Raw genomic sequence first — 20,013 nt, 5'->3', positions numbered from 1 at the left:
ATCTCAACATCCCTAATTACCTCTGCAAAGACCCTTTATACAAATCAGGCCATATTTGCACGTTCTGGGGGTAAGAACATGGACATATCTTTTTGGGAGCCACCATTTAACCTACTGCATCCACTAACCCTGCAAAATATCACACTGGATTATGACTAAAAAGTCAGGATAAGACCTCTCACCTGGGGTGGGTGAGGGGCTCACTCCTCTCCATGGTAACATCACTGCTTCTCTGCTTAGTCTCAAGGAGGGGTCATGATCCACCACCTTCAAAGAAAAATCTAGCTCTTCACTCTTTACTCATTGGCAGGGAGTGAAAACAAGTTCTTTCCGCTTAGTAAGAAACATTGCATCCAATGGGGGACTCAAGTCTGTGCTGAATCCCAGGGCTTCCTGTTCTTAGTTGGATATGTTGGGATTTCAAAACCCATTGTGCCCCTTAGGCTTACGAGTGCAAAAACTCACGTGTGATGAGCCCCCTTCTGGCAAAGCCCCACCAGAAACATCATTCTCTCAGTGCTCAAACCCTTCACCTTCTCCTCTTCTTGCCAGCCTCCGGAGGCACCACACTCACTGAAAAGGGGGCACAACTCTCTTTTCTCAAAGGCCTCCTCTGGCCTTGCTCTCTGACCCCTGTTGTCTATTTCCTCCTTCAGCCCCTTATTCAACCATAGAGATCCATGTCTCGTAGGAAAGACATTGCCTAGGGGTTCCCAGTCCCCTGTTGGGAAGGCCTTTCCTCCAAAATTGCTGACAGTTAAGCTACCAGACTGCAAGGGAAGACAGATTATAATACAATGCATTTTTTGTTTCTTCCAATCAAATAATACTTCTATATAAATTTAGTGTAGGTCTCAGCTCCTTCCAGGTGGTTTTAAGAAAAAAGCCAGTGTTATGCCCTTTCCCTCTGATGAGTCTAATTGCATGGGGCTCTGGTGGTGGCCCTGCTTTGCCCTTCAAGAGTGTCTATGAATAACTTTGTGTTTGCAGGTTTCTTTTTAAAGGTGTTCCTCCTATTTCTGGCTCACAGATGTTGACAAGTAGCATGTGTAGAGTTCAGTCTGCACAAATCTGGGAGCTCTGAACACTAGATATATTCACGGAGTCCCCCACCACTGGAACCTGGCTAGGGGTAGGAAAGTCACCATAACCCTACAGTCCTGTGGAAAGGACAGAGTAGTGGGGACTAACTGGAAAGAAGTGAAAATAAGACAAAGTAGCCAGTGGAATCTCCAGTCTGCCCCTTGCTTAGCTATGGAGAGCACAGCAAGATGATGGGTGAAGTCCACTGCTTCTCTGAACCATCCTTCAACTTGTCTACTGAGGGTGGGTCCACTTTCTCTCCTCTCTCTGCCTGCATGTTTGTGCAAAATTTGTGTCTTCACATGGAGACTATGAGTTTTTGTGTGCATGGAACAGAGCCCTCTAGAAGGGTCTTGTGCCACTTTAAAATGTGACTCCCAAAAAATCTGACCTGTGCTCATACATTCCTGATGGAAATACAAAATGGTTCAGCCATGTGGAGAATAGTATTGCAGTTCTTCAAAAAGTTAAACATAGAATCACCATATGACTAGTAAATCCACTCCTAGGTACATACCTTAAAAAATTGAAAATAGGTATTCAAATAAATACATGTGTACGCAAGTTCATAGCAGCACAATATTCACAATAGTTGAAGGGTGGAACCAGCCCAAATGACCACTGACGGATGAATGAATGAACAAAATGCAGTACATCCTGACAATGGAATATTATTCAGCCATAAAAAGAATGAAGTACTGATGCACACTACACCATGGAGGAACCTTGAAAACATACTAGTGAAAGAAGAGAGACACAAAAGGTCACATACTATATGATTCCATTTATATGAAATATCCAGAATAGGTAAATCCATAGCAACAAAGTAGATTGGTGGGTTTCCAGGAGCTGGGAGGAGGGGGAAATAGGAACACTTGCATAATGGTTATGGGTCTTGCTTTTGGGGTGACAAAAACATTTGGAACTAGACAGAGATGCTGGTTGCACATCATGATGTCTAGTTGCCACAGAATTGTTTACTTTAAAATGGTTAATTTCATCTTATATAAATTTCACCTCCATAAAAATGAAATATTTTAGAAAGAGAAAGTTAAAAAAAAAAAATACCTGTGTGTTCCACGAACACAACCCAACCCTTGCTCTCATTCCCACTTCCCGTTCCCTGTGTGCCCATTGTCAGTGCCATGGTATCAAATCAGCTTATGGTGCAGATTACTGTCGGGCTTGTTCTTGATCCCACTTGTGAGATACATCCTCTAGAATTCCATGACTAAAGCTGAGTCTACACAGTAGCAAACAAACGTTTTAGCAGAGAACAATGGGTGTTTCACCACAAGACTCTTTCCCAATATTTTGTTTCTGTGGCAGAAAAGCGGATTTTTCTTGGCAAGATGAACAGGTTTGCACATTTCTCTGTCTCTAGGAATTTCCATAGGCTGCAAGAAGAAAAAGAACATGACTGTCAAGATACCTAGAAAAAGATGTTGAAGGCTTGCATAAAACCTACTGAGGCTAAAACTGTTGTTTATTGAAGTTATGGGGAAAAAAGTTCATGCCCCCATTCTGTTTGTTCCAACCTCATTTGAAGAGTTGGGAGAGAACTTGTAGTTTTGTGCTTCTAGAACAGAAAAGATTTGGCACTTCAAAGAGAAAAATGCCCATAGGGAGAACTGGGGACATGGAGATGCCCTGTGTTAACTAGGGCAGAAAGTTGTAGTTTGTTGATGGAACTGTCATTCACTCATGCACCTGAACTCTTGAAGTCATTCATGAGGGTGGAAATCAACTTCTTCCAAACTCCTGTTAATGTTGATATTTTGACCTCCTCCTATGAATCATGAATGTTCTTAATGGAATTCATTCATTCACTGCATATGGTCCTGCCATGCGCCAGAAGGCAATAGGCCAGGCCACTGGCTGGAGAAGACCCCGTCCCTGCCTTGCTGCATAAGCAGCTCAGAGAAAAAGCCAGGCAGACATACCAGGAACATCACAGCCATATGGCAAGTGCTCAGACAGAGGTATCAGGCCTTGGGAGCACCAAGGAGTCACTGCACCTGGGCCCCGTCAGAGTTGGGGACAGTGGAGCCCAGTGTTAAAGGAAGATGGTGACAGGAGACCAGCATTGCAGGCAAGTAAGCACAGCACCCACATTGGCCCAGAGGCATGGACACAGGTGGCATATCTGGGGAACACTGCTGCAGAGAGGAGAGGAGGGAACATCGCTACAAGAGGAGAGGAGGCTGTCGGGGCAAGTTGGGGCCAGGCTGGAAAGGGTCTTACATTTGACCCATTTTTTCTGCTGACTTTTTCCTTTCCATAGGACCAACAGCCAAATATTTCTCATAAATCATTTTCCTTCATCCTGTCAGTAGCCCCCTTTTACCGATGAATACACTGAAGTTCAAAAAGGTTAAGTAATTCCAAAGAGGGATGCACACATCACTGGAACATACGAGAAACTGCTTGTCAATGACTGAGTGGTTACTGCTGGGGGAAGCCAGGATGGAAGGATGGGACCAAAAGGACAAAGGTGGCTTAAATTGTATCAGTAACGTTTCATTTCTTAAGCTGGGTTTGGGTACATGGATGCTCTTTGTGCCTTTTTGTTTGTGTGAAATTTTCATAATGACTCTTAAAGCCACTGGACTTGCGTGTTAGGGGAGCATCTTTTCCTGAAAGAAGGCAGTGTCTGAGGCTGAGGGTCCCTTAAGAACACAGGGGCAGCCCTTAATATCCAAATGCTTGATGGGTTTTTCACCGTGGTTAAGAGGTTAAGTCACTATTTATTCCACCTAGTCAAGGCCTCAGAGCTGACACTTCTACAGAAAAAGCAGGACAGACAGGTTTGATTCTCCTGGTTCCCTTGGGCAGGAACTGAATGTTTCCCATCTAGGGGTATATGAGCAGAGAGGAAGGGGTCTGAACCCCACAGTGTGTCCTCAGTTACCACTTCTACGCGGCTTGGCAGCCCGTGCTCCAAGTTCCTTTTCAAGTGCATTTCCCTTCAAGTTAACACTGTTTGCTTCCTCCGCTAGAGCATCCTGCCCCCTCCAGCATAGCCCTGAGAAGCAGACCCAGCCCCCTGCCTTCCTGGCACGCAGAACTTAAAACAAGAGCTCTCTGCCATCGGACATCCTTACCATTTCCAGCTATTGAGTGTAATCAGGTGTGCCAGGATCTGATTTCAAAGCCAAAAGCAAAGGGGCTTGGAGGAATCCTCTCTCAGTTGCGCCAGTGGAAGACAAAGGGGTCTGAACAAACAGGATGCCCTGAGAGCTGTAGAGAGCACTCCCCAGTGAGTGGGGTGGGCAGGATGCAGGGTTGGAATAGTTGACCTGTAAGCCTGGGCGTTGGCATGTGAGGCAGTCATGCCCAGAAGAAGCAAGGCAGGGCATGAACAGATGCTGATTCATCTGACAGCCTCTCTGGATGGTTCCTGGTAGACAGTCATGCTCTTCCAGGGCCCAGGGAGTTACATAATCTCTGCCCAAATAGAAGATCCCCACTCTGGCCATTCACCTTGCAGAGAATGCTGACATTTCTAGAAATCAGAGAAAACCCACTATGCCTTGTAGGGCAGATGAGCAGTACTCAGGAATCTACAAGCAAGTCAGAACTGATGCACTGTGGAGCTGGAGAAGACCCACTGGTTGCACCCCAATGTCTGGGTCCTGATGGATCCATTTTTTTCTGTCCCTGTTTCTATCTCTTATCCCATACTCTGCTTGCTGGGCTTGGGAAGCTACATCTAGTAAACTCTCCCGATCATTAACTGGATAAAGAGTTAAAAGTCATTCCAGAGAACACGACCCTTCTTGGGAGGCTATAGTCCGACGGAAAATTTCAGTATTTCCTTTCTCTTTCTCATTGCCCTCATTTTTATATGGCAGGAATCGGAGATCAAAACAAATGTAACAAACCCGACTTGAAGGCAAACAAAGATCATCAAAAGCAACAAGAATAGGAAGCAGCTTACAGTGGGAAGAAAGTGCCCATCTAGACTGACCCCTCACTGATGGTGAAACTTAGTGGTGCTGCCCCAGTTCACCATCTTTCAGAGATAGCCTTGTTGGTGTTTTCAACCGGGGGTGCTTGGAGTATTGCCCACAGATACCTCTGACTGTTACAGTGCCTTAGGGAATGCTCCTGGCATTTTCTGGATGAGGCTGCAAGTACAAATGTCGTCCAGTACACAGGATAGTCACACAACCGAAGAACTACCCCCACCCTTTTTCTAATAGAGCAGTACTGGTGAAATTGGTCTTTTTTTTTTTTTTTGAGACGGAGTCTCACTCTGTCGCCCAGGCTGGAGTGCAATAGAGTGACCTCAGCTCACTACAACCTCTGCCTCCCAGGTTCAAGGGATTCTCCTGCCTCAGTCTCCTGAGTAGCTGGGATTACAGGCATGTGCCACCATGCCCAGATAATTTTTTTTTTTTTTGTATTTTTAGTAGAGACGGGGTTTCACCATGTTGGCCAGGCTGGTCTCAAACTCCTGACCTCAAGTGATCCGCCTGCCTCGGCCTCCCACAGTGCTGGCATTACAGGCATGAACCACTGCGTCCAGCCAGAATTGGTCATTTCTGACACTCAGCTGAACCTCAAGCTCCTCCAACCTGGAGCCTTTGAACATGAAACCTATAGAGAGAGTCTCTGAAAAGAATCCAATTCTAAAGGCCACTGTTGGTTCTAGATGAAATAAAAAGCACACAGAAAATGAAAACCCGCCTGACATCTATAGTTCATCAATTGCCTTTAAAGGCAACTCTTATACAAACTCCAAAATTCCCAAGAGAAATTCTAACCTGGCATAAAGCATCGGGAGATTTATGGAGATGGTTTCTCCCAGGGCTAGAGTTCTGGGAACTGGAGACTTAGAGGCTGCCTCTCGGCTTCTATAAAATAGGTCTGGGACATACATTAGGTTGTTTTGTCCCTATACGAGTAAATAGCTGGCGCGTGACACTTCAGCAATGGCTAAAAAATAAAATCCGAGCTAATCATGGGTATATGGAAAGCACAACAAATGTGCAAGTTGCAAATGATTTCTATCTATGTAAAATGGCAACATGATTGGGGCTCTTCTTTAGTATGGCCAGGGTGGAAGCTGAGTATGAGGTCCTTGGGGGAATTGTAACTACATGAAATTGACTAACTAGGGCTGTTTTTTTTCTTGGAGGGAGCAGGGAGAAACCAGCAGATACCATCCAGATTTGTCTTAAAAGGAGAGACTTGATGAATCCATCATTCTACTCATAAGCAAATGCCTTTCACAAAGAATTTGAATTCTAGTGAGATTTTGAGCACAAAGCTGCAATGTCTTTGAGAACTTGATTTATGATTCAAGATGAACTGCAGCTAACTCTGGGGTCATTCAGCCAGGGGGGATGGGAAGGGCAGACCCATTAATCAAAAGGTAGCAGGGGACCCCTCCAGGTGAGCCAAATGCACAAAGGGAGGAAGTGAGTCCAGGTGGAGAAAGAGACCCCTCCCCTCATCTCTGGTGTCGCTGGGAGACAGCTCTGCTTCAGGGAAGCTCCGCGGGATGGTCTAATGTACATTCTCTCAAAGAATCAGAGAGGCTGCAGCTTGTCTGAGAAGAATTTAAATCCTGGTTCTGATACTCACGAGCTGTATGACATTAAGCAAGCTATCTAAATCTGAATCTTGGGCCCTTCCAAGATGGGGATAATGGTACTTGCCTCAGAGGGTTGTTAGGGAAATATGCAGGCATTTACTGAGTACCTAATACATGCCAGACTTGGTATGAGGTCCTGGAGAGACAATGGTAGAAGGGTTGACAGTTTCATGAAATCATTTCTATAGTTCACTAGGCACAGACACTGCCTATCATTTGGTAGCTGCTCAACAAATGTTACTTCCCTTCCCCTTATAATCTGTACCACTGGGCACCTGCTATGTGCAAGCTATTGTGTAGGCCCTTGGACCTGACATCAAGTAGCAATTTGTAACTTCAAAACTGGTTTCACACACGAGAACAAATGTCAGCAGTTTTTGCACTTGCTCATAGAGAGATAGCAGGAGGGATTTTGAGCTCACAAATCCCTTCAGTTGTAACAGCCCTTCTTTTATTGATGTTATATCCTGGACTTCTAAGAAAGATCCAATCTATTTATTGCAGGTCATTAATATACCTGACACTGCTCTAGGTGCTTAAGAAAAAACTCAATGAATAAATCAAAGACGCCTGCCCTCCAGGGCTTATATGGTAGCAGAGAAGACACAGAACGAAGGGTAAACATTGTGAGCTATTGATTATTTATTACCTTGTATAGCGATAAGTGCTTTGGGAAAATATAAGTAGAGCAGGATGGGGGTAAGCAGAGCGGGTTGCAATTCTAAGTGGGTCAGTCTCATAGAGAAGGTGATATTTTAGCAAAAACTTAAAGGTGAAGGAGTCATCCATTATGTGAGGAAAGGAGGTGAGGGAGTCAGCTATGGTACTCTGGGGAAAAGGGTTCCAGCAAAGGGTTCAGAAGTGCAAAGGCCCTAAGGTGAAAGACTGCCTGTGAGAGGATTCAGCTAGGAGGCAGTGTGGCTGCAACAGGTGAGCAAGCGAGGAGCTGTGAGAGGCGGGGAAGCAGGTGCCGCTGGAATTGGTGGGGCTTTCTAGCCCTGTGGAAGGACTCCGCTTTCAGTCTGAGTGAAAAAGGTTACTTGAGAGTTTTGAGCAGACGAATGGCATGATCTGATTTATGTCTTAAAACTGGAGAGGAGGTCATAAACTCAGGCTTAGGCCTTCCATGAAGGTTGGAAAACCAATCATTTATCTACCCTGTCATCTTCACAGGCCCCCTGGCATGAAGATTAGGCAGATTATTTCTATTCCCATTTTACAAACTGGGGAATTGGGACTCAGGAAGGCTATGGGCGTTCTCTGAGGGCCCAGAGCTGGAAGGTGGTAGGCTGGGGACTGAATTCTTGCAGTGCCCCCCCACTTGGACTAAGATGGGTTTCTGGACACTAGGAGCTGTCTGCTCCACAGTGTCCACGGGCTTTCATGCATCCTTGAGGATTGTTTTGGTGCAGAGAAAAGACCAACTGGGACTACTTTGGTTTCTGAAATTAATATTCATTACATGTTGTTACACGTTGAAAAAACTCAGTTTTCCTTTAGGCTTTAAAGTGCATCGTATAAATCTGATTACATTCTAGTTATAAATCGCAAATGGTCAGTGACAGCTTGTGGATGATGTCCTCACATTTCAAAAGATGCTTCCTTACCTTATGCCTCAATAACAAACATGATGCGTTGCACCTAGTACATCCCACATCATGTATCTCAGAGTCAATCACAACAGAAAGGAAGAGGAAGGGCTGCTGCGGGCCTGGGGTGGGGATGCAACTTGGCCAGGCACTAATCCATGACCAGGGCTGGGGCTCCAGGCCTCAGGGTCTGTGGAGCGGGCCTACTGGCAGGCACTGGCCACTGGGCAGGGTGCCACAGGAAGGACATTGGAGAGGCATCCGAATGTAGGAAGAAAGGGAATGTTTTCCCTTTCCCTATCTCCTAGCTCCCTTTTTATCCTTAACTCTGGAGAAAAATTTGTGACTACAAAGTTGTAGGCTGGTTTTGCTTCTACCATGTTAATGAGCAGAGGCTCCAAGGGCAGTTTGACAGTGTAAGGTCCCTCTGAGGAGGCCTCCCATCGCTTATCTCAGCCTTTTTCTAACTCCCCGCTCTCCCCTTGGCCTCATCCATGGTCCATCTTTCTCTCTGCTGTCCTTCCTGCAGCGTTCCTCCCTGCCCCTCCCTTCTTTTGGCCTTGGGAGCTCTCCACCCTTCCCCTCCCAATGTTTTCCCTCCATACCCAATGCTCTTTGTTGCTGAATTCAAGGTTCTCAATACAATAAAGCTTTGATGATTTGCTCCAATTGAGAAGGAGTGTCAGCTTAAATCAATGAGGAGTCTGAATAATAGAATTTTAAAGCAAAGTTTAGTTGCTTTCATGTTGTTAAGACATCCTTTCCAGAGAGAAGAGTTAGTATTTAAATGCAGTAATAGTTGATGTTGAGAAATAGGGCAATATGTCTTAGAGAATCTTTTCAGTAATCTACCAGAAACGAATCACTTATAATTAGCATATACTTTCTTTGAATCGGAGTGTTTCTGCCTTTAAAACCTTTCAATTTTAGTGACCAACATTTTTTAAATCACTGATTTTATCAGACTTCTCTCAGATCCACAAGTTTCAACCCCTGAGTTCTTCATGGCAGAGACATTTCCACATTGAGAGTCTCTCTAGAAATTTTTAATTTTCAATGACATAAGCAATACATGAATATATTCTCTTTGCAAAAAAAAATTGATACTTTAAAAATAAATTAAAATCACATAAATAATAAAATCATTTTTGTTATCCCATTTATATTACTTTCTTTAAGGTGCTAACAATGTATTCTCCATAACAAACCATTCTGCACAGAAGTCCCTTCTCCAGGGTCCTATCCAAAAGGCAACCATCCACACTTGATTGGATCTTACAAGTTTAAAAAATAAGTACAGGCTGGGGTAGTTACGGCTCTCAGCTTCCCAGTCTGTCTTTATTCTGCAATTCTCCCCACTTCCCTACCACATCTCTGCATGTTCCATTCACATATATCTGCCAGGAAAACTCACCAAGTGAAGCACATCTGCCAAATGTAATAATTAGAAAATCTAGATAAGGGCATTTGGGTGTTCATTATATTATTTTCTTTACTTTTCTGAATGTTGAAATTTTTCATAATGAAAAAAGAAAGAAAAAGAAAAACTCACCAAATTCTAAGAACAACAAAACAGCAAATGACCCTGAGAAGAAGGGGCCGGTTCTAGTTACTGCTATTTTCCTCTTCCTACAGAGTCCCAGCCCTGCACTGGGAAAGGCTGTGCCTCATCTGTGGGAATAGGAACATAGAAATGCCTGGTGTATTTCTTAGTAGTGTGTCCACTTTTTCAAGCTCTTTCACAGTTGTTCTTCTTTTACTTGCACAACAAGCCTTTAGGGGGTAAAAAAGGCAAGTGGGTTTCCCCTATTTTACAGAAATGGTATTATTGGAACCAAGAGGTTTCATGACACTAGCTAATAATACCAGCTCACAGTTACTGCTTTCTTACTAGGCAGCAGGCATTGTTCTAGGTACTTACATGCATTAAATAATTTTAACCTTACAATAACTCTAAGAATTATGTGCATAATTGCCTGAGATCACAAAGCTAGTAAGTGGTGGATTGCAGTATGAACCCAGGCAGCCTACTCACGAGCCTAAACTCACAAGCATCTACATCCTCATGTGATAACACTACAGATGCCTTTCTAGCATTCCAAGAGTGGAAATCTGGCAGCCTCCAGGGTGCATTCGGACTACAAAAGCATTCATTTGGCTTATACAGTATTTTATAATTTTTGAATTTCAAGATTTATTTAAAAAATAAAATTTAATACAAAAAAAAAAGTTAGCCAGGCATGGTGGCGTGCGCCTGTAATCCCAGCTACTTGGGAGGCTGAGGCAGGAGAATCGCTTGAACCTGGGAGGTGGAGTTGCAGTGAGCCGAGATGGTGCCATTGCACTCCGCCTTGCGCAACAAGAGCGAAACTCCGTCTCAAAACATAAATAAATAAAATAAAAATAGTGAAAACATTTATCTGAAAACTCAGATTTCTGGCTTCCCTTGTAAAATCTGACATTCTGGCAACATGAGGCCAGCATCCCACAAGATAACAATTGGCTGAAGCTGAGATTGTGAAAGAGAAATTTTTCATGACAGTTGTTAAAGACTTTAAGTAAGACATTATTCAAGAAGGAACACTGCAATGGGGTTTTGCAACCGTGGAGAGAGATGGGCTCAACTCCGAACACAACAAGGAAAAGTGGTAATGTATAGCCAAAGAGTAGGGTGGATGTCAGTGGATGAAAAATTACTAAGAAGAAACACCAAGGCTAGGGGGATTCTGGCTAAACTGACATGGCAGGATTCCTACTGAAGGCAAGCAAGGGTGATAGGATATTAAGGGTGGGGGCTGAGGAGTTTGATTAGGTACTAAGGGTGATCAAATACAAAAGGTGGGGAATTTTCACTCAATTGACTTAGCAGGATTCTTGCTAAAACTGGACTAAGAAAGCCAAGGACAGAGCCCAAGGTTGGGGCCTAGTCAGAAAGAGGACTCAGAGGAGCCTGACTCAAGTTTGGTCAGAATGAGAGTCTTTGTCAGTAACTGCTGCCCCTTTATATATGGTAGGCTCTCTCTAATCTGTCAGTCCCTACAACTGCATATTATTGCACCTGGCCTCTTTTTGCAACTCTTTTTACCTGTCTACCATGGACATTTGAGTTTGTAACCCCTGTATTATTGAAAAAAAAAAAAAAAAGACAAACCCTGAAGAAACAGAATGTAATTTCTGTCCTAGCGCCATCAACACACTGCCAAAGCCATTTATTCATTCATTTGTCTTTCCATGTAATAACCATCCATTCATGTATCCATCCACCCACATTTTCATTCTTCCTGTCTCATGCACCCTCCCCACCTAGCTTAGCAATTCTCAAACTGTATAGTCATACTTGCATTTCTTGGCCAGCATCTACTTTTTTCCCAATCAGATAAGAAGGGCAAGATCAGAGGATAAGGGATGTTCTGTGAGGAAAACAGTTATGGTAGGTGTTATGAACTGACCTGTGTCCCCTCAAAATTCATATGTGAAGTGCTAACCTCCAATGAGATTGTATTTGGAGATACGGCCTTTAAAAGAAGGTAATTAATGACCAGGCGTGGTGGCTCACACCTGTAATCCAACACTTTGAGAGGCCCAGTCACGCAGATTACCTCTGGTCAGGAGTTCAAGACCAGCCTGGCTAACATGGCGAAGCCCCGTCTCTACTAAAAATACAAAAATTAACCAGGTGTGGTGGCACATGCTTGTAGTCCCAGCTACTCGGGAGGCTGAGGCAGGAGAATTGCTTGAACCTGGGAGGTGGAGACTGCAGTGAGTCAAGATTGTGCCACTGCACCCCAGCCTGGGCAACAGAGTGAGACTTAACTCAAAAAAAAAAAAAAAAAAAAAAAAGTAATGAATTGCACATCATGGTCAGCAACCGAAAATAAAATAAAAGGATGTAATTAAGGTTAAACAAGGTCATAAATATGAGGTCCTAGCCTCATGGTGACCTCAAACCAAAAAACATACAATGGACATACAGAAAATAAAAAGCAAGAAGATACAGTTCTAATCCAATAGAACTAGTGTCTTTGTAAGAAGTGAATGAGACACTAGGAGCTCATACACAGAGAACAAGCCATGTGAGGACACAGAGAGATGATGTCCACCTGCAAGCCAAGGGGAGAGGCCTCCGGAGAAACCAAACCTGCTGGAGCCTGGATTGTGGATTTCCAGTCTCCAGAACTGTGAGAAAATACATTTCTGATCTTTAAGCCATGCAGTTTGTGGTATTCTTTTATGCAGCCTGAGCAGACGAATACAGCAAGGAACTGCTGTCCATGCGCCCTCTGCCTTTTCACTCCCTTTCACCCTCCCCACTTTCCCTGAACAGGCAGTCACCTAACATCCAAGGTCATGTGAATAGGTACTAAGAGAAGGTGTTGGTAATCCCAGTTAAGAAGGTCTATGGTTTCTCCAGTGGTGTGACCGCACCATCAGGATGGGCTTTGAGGGTGGGAAAGGGATGAGGAGATGCCACTAAAGAATTCTACCAGGGAGATGAACTCAGGCCATCTCACTAAACCCTGTGTGCTTGAAATGGGGAGTTGATGCTCAAAGTTTACAGACTTTGGAGGTGAGGTGTGGGCATGAAAAATATTAGCAAAACCCAAGGTGGCTTAAGGTTCATCCAGCTATTTGGGTTTAACAAGCAGTTTTTGTTTGGAGATCCTGAGTCCAACTTAAACAGTGAGGGTCAGAATAATCACTGCAAAATTTGCTTCATTTTAAGCTTTCCTCCAGCTTTTCACCAGGTATTCTAGCTAGAGAGGCTTACATTATTGACACAAAGATAGGTGGTTGTTGATTAACTCCGGAAGGGCATAGAGAACTGGGAGAAAGCCATACTGGCTTCTGCTTCATCTTTGTATCAACTTTCAAGCTGTTAGATTGGTAATGACTGTGGGGTTTGGACGATGGCGTTGGGATGAGAGGCTGGACAAACCCCATATAGGTTTCCGGGCCCCAGAGGACAGCCAGTGGCAATAGACTTAAACCTCCGATTCTAAATAGAATGGGCAGGGATCTGGAGGTGCTCCGGAGGAACTGACTAGAACCCCACAGTAGCAGGTTTGGAAACACTATCATAGGCTCCTACGGAAATGTTGCAATTCTAGTCACTAGATAAAAGTGTCAGTCACAGGACAAACTTTGACCGATGATTTAATCACCTTTGACATACTCGGAGCTCAATAAAGGGCAAGGAAACACATTTAGACCAGCCTCTCCTTCACTCCTAGACTCACGTCCACTAAAAATAATATGGGCAGACTGAAATTTGAATGCATTTGGTTTGGGTTGGCTTTTAGCCATCTGATGAGGTACAAAAGTAATGGTATCTAATGAATAAATGGTAAAGCATACTATCACAATTCCTAATTGTGATTTCCCCCTAATCCTCTGGTTGATGCATGAATTCATATAAAGCACAATTTCTCTGACTCATTTGAAATAGGGAAACACCACACACGACTAGTCGTCCAAAAACCATCATGAAGATTTGTGAATAACTTCCAATAAAGAGTTTTGGGCACTGAAAACACAACTGGCAAAAACTTGATCCAAACCGAGTCCTTCACTTGTGTTTTAAAATCTTAGTTTGAAAGTTATTTGGGACTTCTTAGTTAAGAATCTGGACTTTACAAGACCTGAGGGTGGGGGCTGGAGAAAGGCAAGGATCAGGGATAGGGACAAGGGATCCTTGCAGGGGGCAGAGAAGACCTTGGGGGTTAATGAAGAGGGAATATCTTCCCACTTGCTTGGTCAGGGTTCCTCAATGGAAGTTCCTCTTGCTTCTGCTAATGTCTGTTTTTTGGGAAAAGGAAGTAACTCCAAAGACTGGTGGAAGGAGGAAAGGTAGCTGGGTCCCATGGTGGGAACACAGTTTTCTTTAGCTGAGAGAGGGATTTTATTTTCATTCATCTTTTCATTACACACCTTCCCCAATCTTCTGTATGTTCTTAAATAAATCTCAACAGCTCTTCCTTCCCACTCACTAGTCCTATACCTCTGTGACTGGGCACTTTAACAGGGTGAGAAGTAAGGTCCTGGAGTCAGGGGCTGGAGGTGAGCAGTGAAAGGAGATGCCTAGGCTGTGAGGGTGTAAGAGGACCAGGTCTACAGTTATGAGCAAGAAGCAAGTGGGAATGAGTATGCTTGCAGTAGTCCAGCTAGAGGGTGTAAAGCATGCCCTGGAGTTCATCACTGTCTTGCCCGCTCACAGCCCCTCTACAAAAAGCTGGCCTCCCCACACCTCCTGCTGCTTGGGCAGCCATGTTTTCAGCGACTTCCTTAGCCAACAAGGGTTTGGTTAGCTAGTGACCAATGATGTTGTCTGAGACAAAACACTAAGATAAGTCCGAGCTAATCAGATTCTCTCTTCAGAATTTTAACCAAGGAAAAAAGCCAATGGGAACTGAAGTTGAAAGGCTAAGGGAGAAACACAGGGTGAGCCATGTGCAAACTGAAGTTTTGAGTAAATAAACTATAGTATGCAGGACACAATCTGCTGGGAGAGTGAGAGTAGCCCTGGGCAGACATGTAGAGAAAAGCAGAGACCCCAGGATAATGAATTCCCAGGGCTGCCTCCCCTCCAGAAGGCTTTCCAATTCTGCACCACCTATATCCTTAACAGTATGTGTCCCCTTTTACCGGAGATAATTGAGACTCCTCTTCCCAATGAAAATAGCCCAACTGGGCCGGGCGCGGTGGCTCACGCCTGTAATCCCAGCACTTTGGGAGGCTGAGGCAGGTGGATCACGAGGTCAGGAGATCGAGACCGTCCTGGCTAACACGGTGAAACTCCGTCTCTACTAAAAATACAAAAAATTAGCCGGGCGTGGTGGCGGGCGCCTGTAGTCCCAGCTACTCGGGAGGCTGAGGCAGGAGAATAAGGTGAACCCGGGAGGCGGAGGTTGCAGTGAGCCGAGATCGCGCCACTGCACTCCAGCCTGGGCAACAGAGCAAAACTCTGTCTCAAAAAAAAAAAAAAAAAGAAAGAAAAAAAAAAAAAGAAAATAGCCCAACTATAACTAAAAGTTTGTACAAGTTTCATGTAGGTAGGTTGAAAGCTGAATTATTGTCTGAAGACATTTGCTTTAGGGAGAGTGAGTCGGCTGGCTCTCAGCAAACATGGCCTACCACCACAGCTTACTTGGAAGCAGCTTGTGTACTTGAGATTAGGTTTTAGGCAGGAAATAGTGTGACCTAATTTCTCCTTTGTTCTTATCACCTCAGGGTACGCGAAGTCTATGTTTGAGACCTGAAGAAAGGAAGTCTTGGCATCTACAAAATATTGGTTTGGTCTGAGAAAGTTAAATCCCTGTTAAGTCACCAAAATCCAGGTTCACAAATCTCTCTGAGGAACGCTTTAAAACCATGATTTTTTCATTGGTTGAAAGGAGCAAAGAGGTGTGGTGGTCATGTTGGTTCACCAATAAGAACTGATGAATCATTTGTTATCTCCCATATCAAGGCTCAGGAGGGCTAAACTGGAAGGAAAACCAAAAGCAGCTCTTGTCAATATGAGACCTCCTTCATCTCTTATGTCCTCAGCTTTGGAAATGCCCCCAGGCAAGGCTGCCATCAGCACTTGACTGAAAACACATGGAGGCAGCCCATTCAGAGCAGGAATTCATTATTGAAAGAATAATAAGGGAAAGTTTCTCTCTTGCAGGGAGAGCTGCTTTCTGGAAAAGTCACAGGGCTTTGAAGGAACGTGCATCATGTCTGGCAACAAGTGGCAGAATGGAAATGGAAGGGCACATTTCCAAAAGTCATTTCACACAAGGCGTGATGGTCTGGGGTCACTCAAACTAGTTGTTCTATCTTAAATGTGTCACTGAAATCAGGCCATGGCTCCCTTGAACCCACTATCCCTTCCCAGAGTTACTTGTGTCCGAAAGCTCTAGAGGAAAAGTACCCAGAGTTAACTGGTCTTTCCTGGCTACCCCTCTATTTCAAAAGGTCACCTGTGGACTAAAATAGGCTGCAAAACTGTTTGGTCTTCCTTAACACTACCCCATAAATCTTTGATGTATGCCAGGTAATCTGAGGGAAAGGTATATATAAGCGTGAATATGGAAGAAGGAGACATTTCAAGCCCACTGGGTGTAGCTGTGCATGCCAAACGTCACGGGTGTTCGCCAATATCCAGTTCCCCTTTCCTTCAGAACATGGAAGAAGTGCTACCTTCCTGCCTCCTGGAAGTTAGGAGTGGCTGCATGGCTGCATGGCCTGGCGGGTGGAAGGCATGTATATCATTTTTTGAGGGAAGGACTTAATTATCAGTGCTCAATCTCTGTCTTTCTTTCTTACTTTCTTCTCTCTCTCTCTCCCCCATCCACCTCTCCCTTCCCCTACTGTGGCAACTGTGGCAGTGCATGTTGATACTGAAGTGCAATATTGAGTCACACATGGAGAGCTTGTCTGGAGAGTCTCAGACATGCATGGATTTTGCAAGTCACTGAGATTTGGGGGGACTGTTTGATAGGGAAAAAAAACCAAATGTGTCCTGACTTATGTCTAGTGATTTATTGGTTTCTTCTCCTCCCAGATCTATTTGGAGTTTTGGAAAATATGTGTTCCATCTGAACCCGGACCTCACTGAAGTTCAGAAGTAGGCAGTGTGTTTTCTCTCACACTTAGGATGTTTGGCTGAGAAGTGTGGTGAGTGCCTTCCCTCCATTTGTGCAAAAGAAGCCTCTTTGAATTCTGGAGTGGAATGAAGAAAGTCCTTTCACAGCCACAGGATAAAAGTGATGGTGATGATATTGAAAATAAAACTTGGAAAAAATGACCCTTCCAAATGGTTCCAAGACCAGTTTTTAGGCTAGAATCAGATATTTTGCACTTCTCCTTGCCTTCACTCACTTTTCTCCCATTACCTAATCCTTATCCTCCCTTTCCAGAATTCTCATTTGGCAATCCTGGTTTTGCTGGACAAACTTTTACAACCCTGTCTCTGAGCAGTCATTTTGCTTTGTTCACAACACACAACCTAAAAGACATTATGCACAGAGTTCAAGGCTCTCTGGGTTAATCCAAAATGTTCACCCTGTAGGCTGACAGGGACCACACATTTCTGAATCTTCACCAGGACTGCAATACCTTAATAGAATAGCCAGAAGGCTAGCAGGATTAGGGAGACAAAGTTGAACTTTGATACACACACACACACACACACACACACACACCCCTAAAATATCTCTGAATTGCATCATTAATTACTTTCAGTAAAAGTAATTAATGATACAAGATGCCACACTAGCATCTCATGGGTGGTACCAGCTTGGCAGATTATCAGCTCACAGGGAAAAATGCTACCTGTGTCCTTCTTTCCTGTGAACATTTCCTGGGGCAGCTTTCCTGTGCATGTCTCCTGATCCTTAAAAATGGTGACAGGAGAAGGCAGTGATGGAACCTCTACTATATTCTGAGCATCACTGCCCAGAGTAGAAGATCAAACTACTAGCATTGTTCCTGGTGATTCTTTTATTTAGAAAATATTCACTGAGTTCTTTACTATTGTGTGTGTAGTATTGTGCTGAGTACTTTAGTGAACTGAGGATGAATAAGAGTTGTGAACAGAAATATTACAGGGCAAGCGATGAGAGAGAAAAGAGAGTAGAACTGCCTGAGTTCAAATCCACATTTCATCCTTTCCAGTGACAGACTGAACCTCTCTTGCTTCAGTTCCTCATCTGTAGAGAAGGAATAATACAAAATTCTACCTGTAAGATTACTAGAAGCATTAGAGAAATTGTAATTAGAGAAATTACATTAGAGAAATGTAAAGTGTGTGTCAGACACGCAGCCAAGTGCTCCATATCAGAGGCAGTGCTTACATCCTGTCCCTGCAGCATGGTTTGTGGTGAAGGCCTGGGGGGCCTTGGGCAGGAAAGTACTGTATTGGTTTGTCAAACACTGGGTATAGGGCACTCTCTTAGTATTTCTTGGGGTCAAAAAGGTAGTTTCAAGGAGGAGCCACTTAATTTGTGACATTTGGGATTAGGATGTCTTCCTCTTGCTTTTTTCAGACACTTTTGAGTGATCCATTTTAATGTGTGAACAATGTAGCATTTTTTTTTTCTTGGCAGACAATGGAAGTGAAGAGAGAACAATTAGGAGTTGCAGAGAACAGACAGCATCTTGCTCAATGTAAGGGAGGAAAAGTAATCTATTTTCCTCACCTATCTCAAGGTTCGTGGCTGAGAGCGCTATAAGAAAACACAGATTAACAAGAGAAAAACATATACATTTACCTTTTTCTTCTTTTAAACTGAAAGTACCTACTAAGTGACTCAACCCAAACCAAAGAGCCTTTTATGACTTCACCATGGACTAAGAAGGGGTTCTCAAAAGAGAGTGCAGCCCTCCCAAATCCAGAACCACCCCCAAAGAGAGTCAAAAGAAAGATACAAATAAACCCCCCAAGAGCTGGCAATAGTTGGTAGGATAGCTGGAAATAGGGTGCAACCCACATTTCTGTCCAGCCGTATTCTTGAGTTCTCTCCCCTGAAGTTGGTTGGGGAACTCAAGACAGCTTGTATGCCCCAACAGGGAGAAAATCAAACCGAGTTATCAGGACAGAAATTGAGACAAACAAGGAAAGAGACAGCAGTCCCTGGGAGGGAAAGGATCAATGACAAACAAGTACCTTAAAGACAGATTTAGTCAGAGAGTCACATATAGACATTTTTCTTTTCCTGCTAATCTGAATTTGGGAAGGAAGGGACAAGGAGAAATTTCTACCTTCTCTCTCGACCAAGCACTACAGACGGAGAAATTTCTACCTTCTCTCTCGACCAAGCACTACAGACAGAGATCTGGGAGAGCTGACTTTGATAAGAATTCTAATTTTTCCAGCTTTTTGTCAGTTGCCCCAGGATCTCATCTGCAACATCCAGAATGAGTGGGGTGTCTCAGTCACCCCATACTGGGCACCAGAAACTGTAGGGGAGAAAAAGTAATATCTTGCATGAACCCATCACAAGGCTCATGGCCAAGGCCCCCATAACAAAAGACAGATTTACAAGAGAAGGCCGGGCTCACACCTGTAATCCCAGCACTTTGGGAGGCCGAGGAGGGCAGATCTCCTGAGGGCAGGAGTTCGAGACCAGCCTGGCCAACATGGTGAAACTCCATCTCTACTAAAAAAAAGTACAAAAGTTAACTGGGCATGGTGGCACATGTCTGTAATCCTGGCTACATGGGAGGCTGAGGCAGGAGAATTGCTTGAACCTGGGAGGCAGAGGTTGCAGTGGGCCAAGATCATGCCACTGCACTCCAACCTGGGTGACAGACCAAGACTCCATCTCAAACAACAATAACAACAACAACAACAAGATTTACAAGAGAAAAGCATAAAAATTTATTTAACGTAAGTTTTATGTGACATGAGAACCTTTAGAAATGAAGACCTGGCTGGGTGCGGTGGCTCATGCCTGTAATCCCAGAACTTTAGGAGGCTAAGCTGGGAAGGTGGCTTGAGCCTGGAGGATCACTTGAGCCCGGAGTTCAAGACCAGCCTGGGCAACACAGTAGAGACTCTGTCTCTACAAAAAATAAAAAATTAGCCAGGTGTGGTGATGCCCATCTGTGGTCCCAGCTACTTGGGAGGCTGAGGTTGGAGTATCGCTTGAGCCTGGGAGGTTGAGGCTGCAGTGAGCTATGATTGCACTGCTGTACTCCAGACTGGGAGACAGAGTGAGACTCTGGCAAAAAAAAAAAAAAAAAGAAGAAAGACCA

At 44.1% G+C, this 20,013-nt stretch overlaps 1 protein-coding gene across 21 annotated transcripts in view; it reads right to left on the bottom strand.

The window, feature by feature from the left end:
* RAD51B (RAD51 paralog B) overlaps positions 1-20,013 on the bottom strand; it is a 794,823-nt gene that overhangs the window by 112,311 nt on the left and 662,499 nt on the right. For 5 of the 21 annotated variants that reach the window (XM_054449776.2, XM_054449784.2, XM_063651725.1 and 2 more), the window contains one exon: positions 1,848-2,480. The exons of the other annotated variants lie outside the window; for them this stretch is intronic. In XM_054449776.2, coding sequence (XP_054305751.1) covers positions 2,372-2,480 — 109 coding nt within the window. In that variant the 3' untranslated portion in view covers positions 1,848-2,371. Of the gene's footprint in view, positions 1-1,847; positions 2,481-20,013 lie in introns of those variants that run through there. 21 annotated transcript variants of the gene reach the window in all.

This window comes from Pongo pygmaeus, chromosome 15 (assembly GCF_028885625.2).
Source record: "Pongo pygmaeus isolate AG05252 chromosome 15, NHGRI_mPonPyg2-v2.0_pri, whole genome shotgun sequence".
NCBI classification, from domain to species: domain Eukaryota; kingdom Metazoa; phylum Chordata; class Mammalia; order Primates; family Hominidae; genus Pongo; species Pongo pygmaeus.
This window is presented reverse-complemented; position numbering and strand designations above follow the sequence as displayed.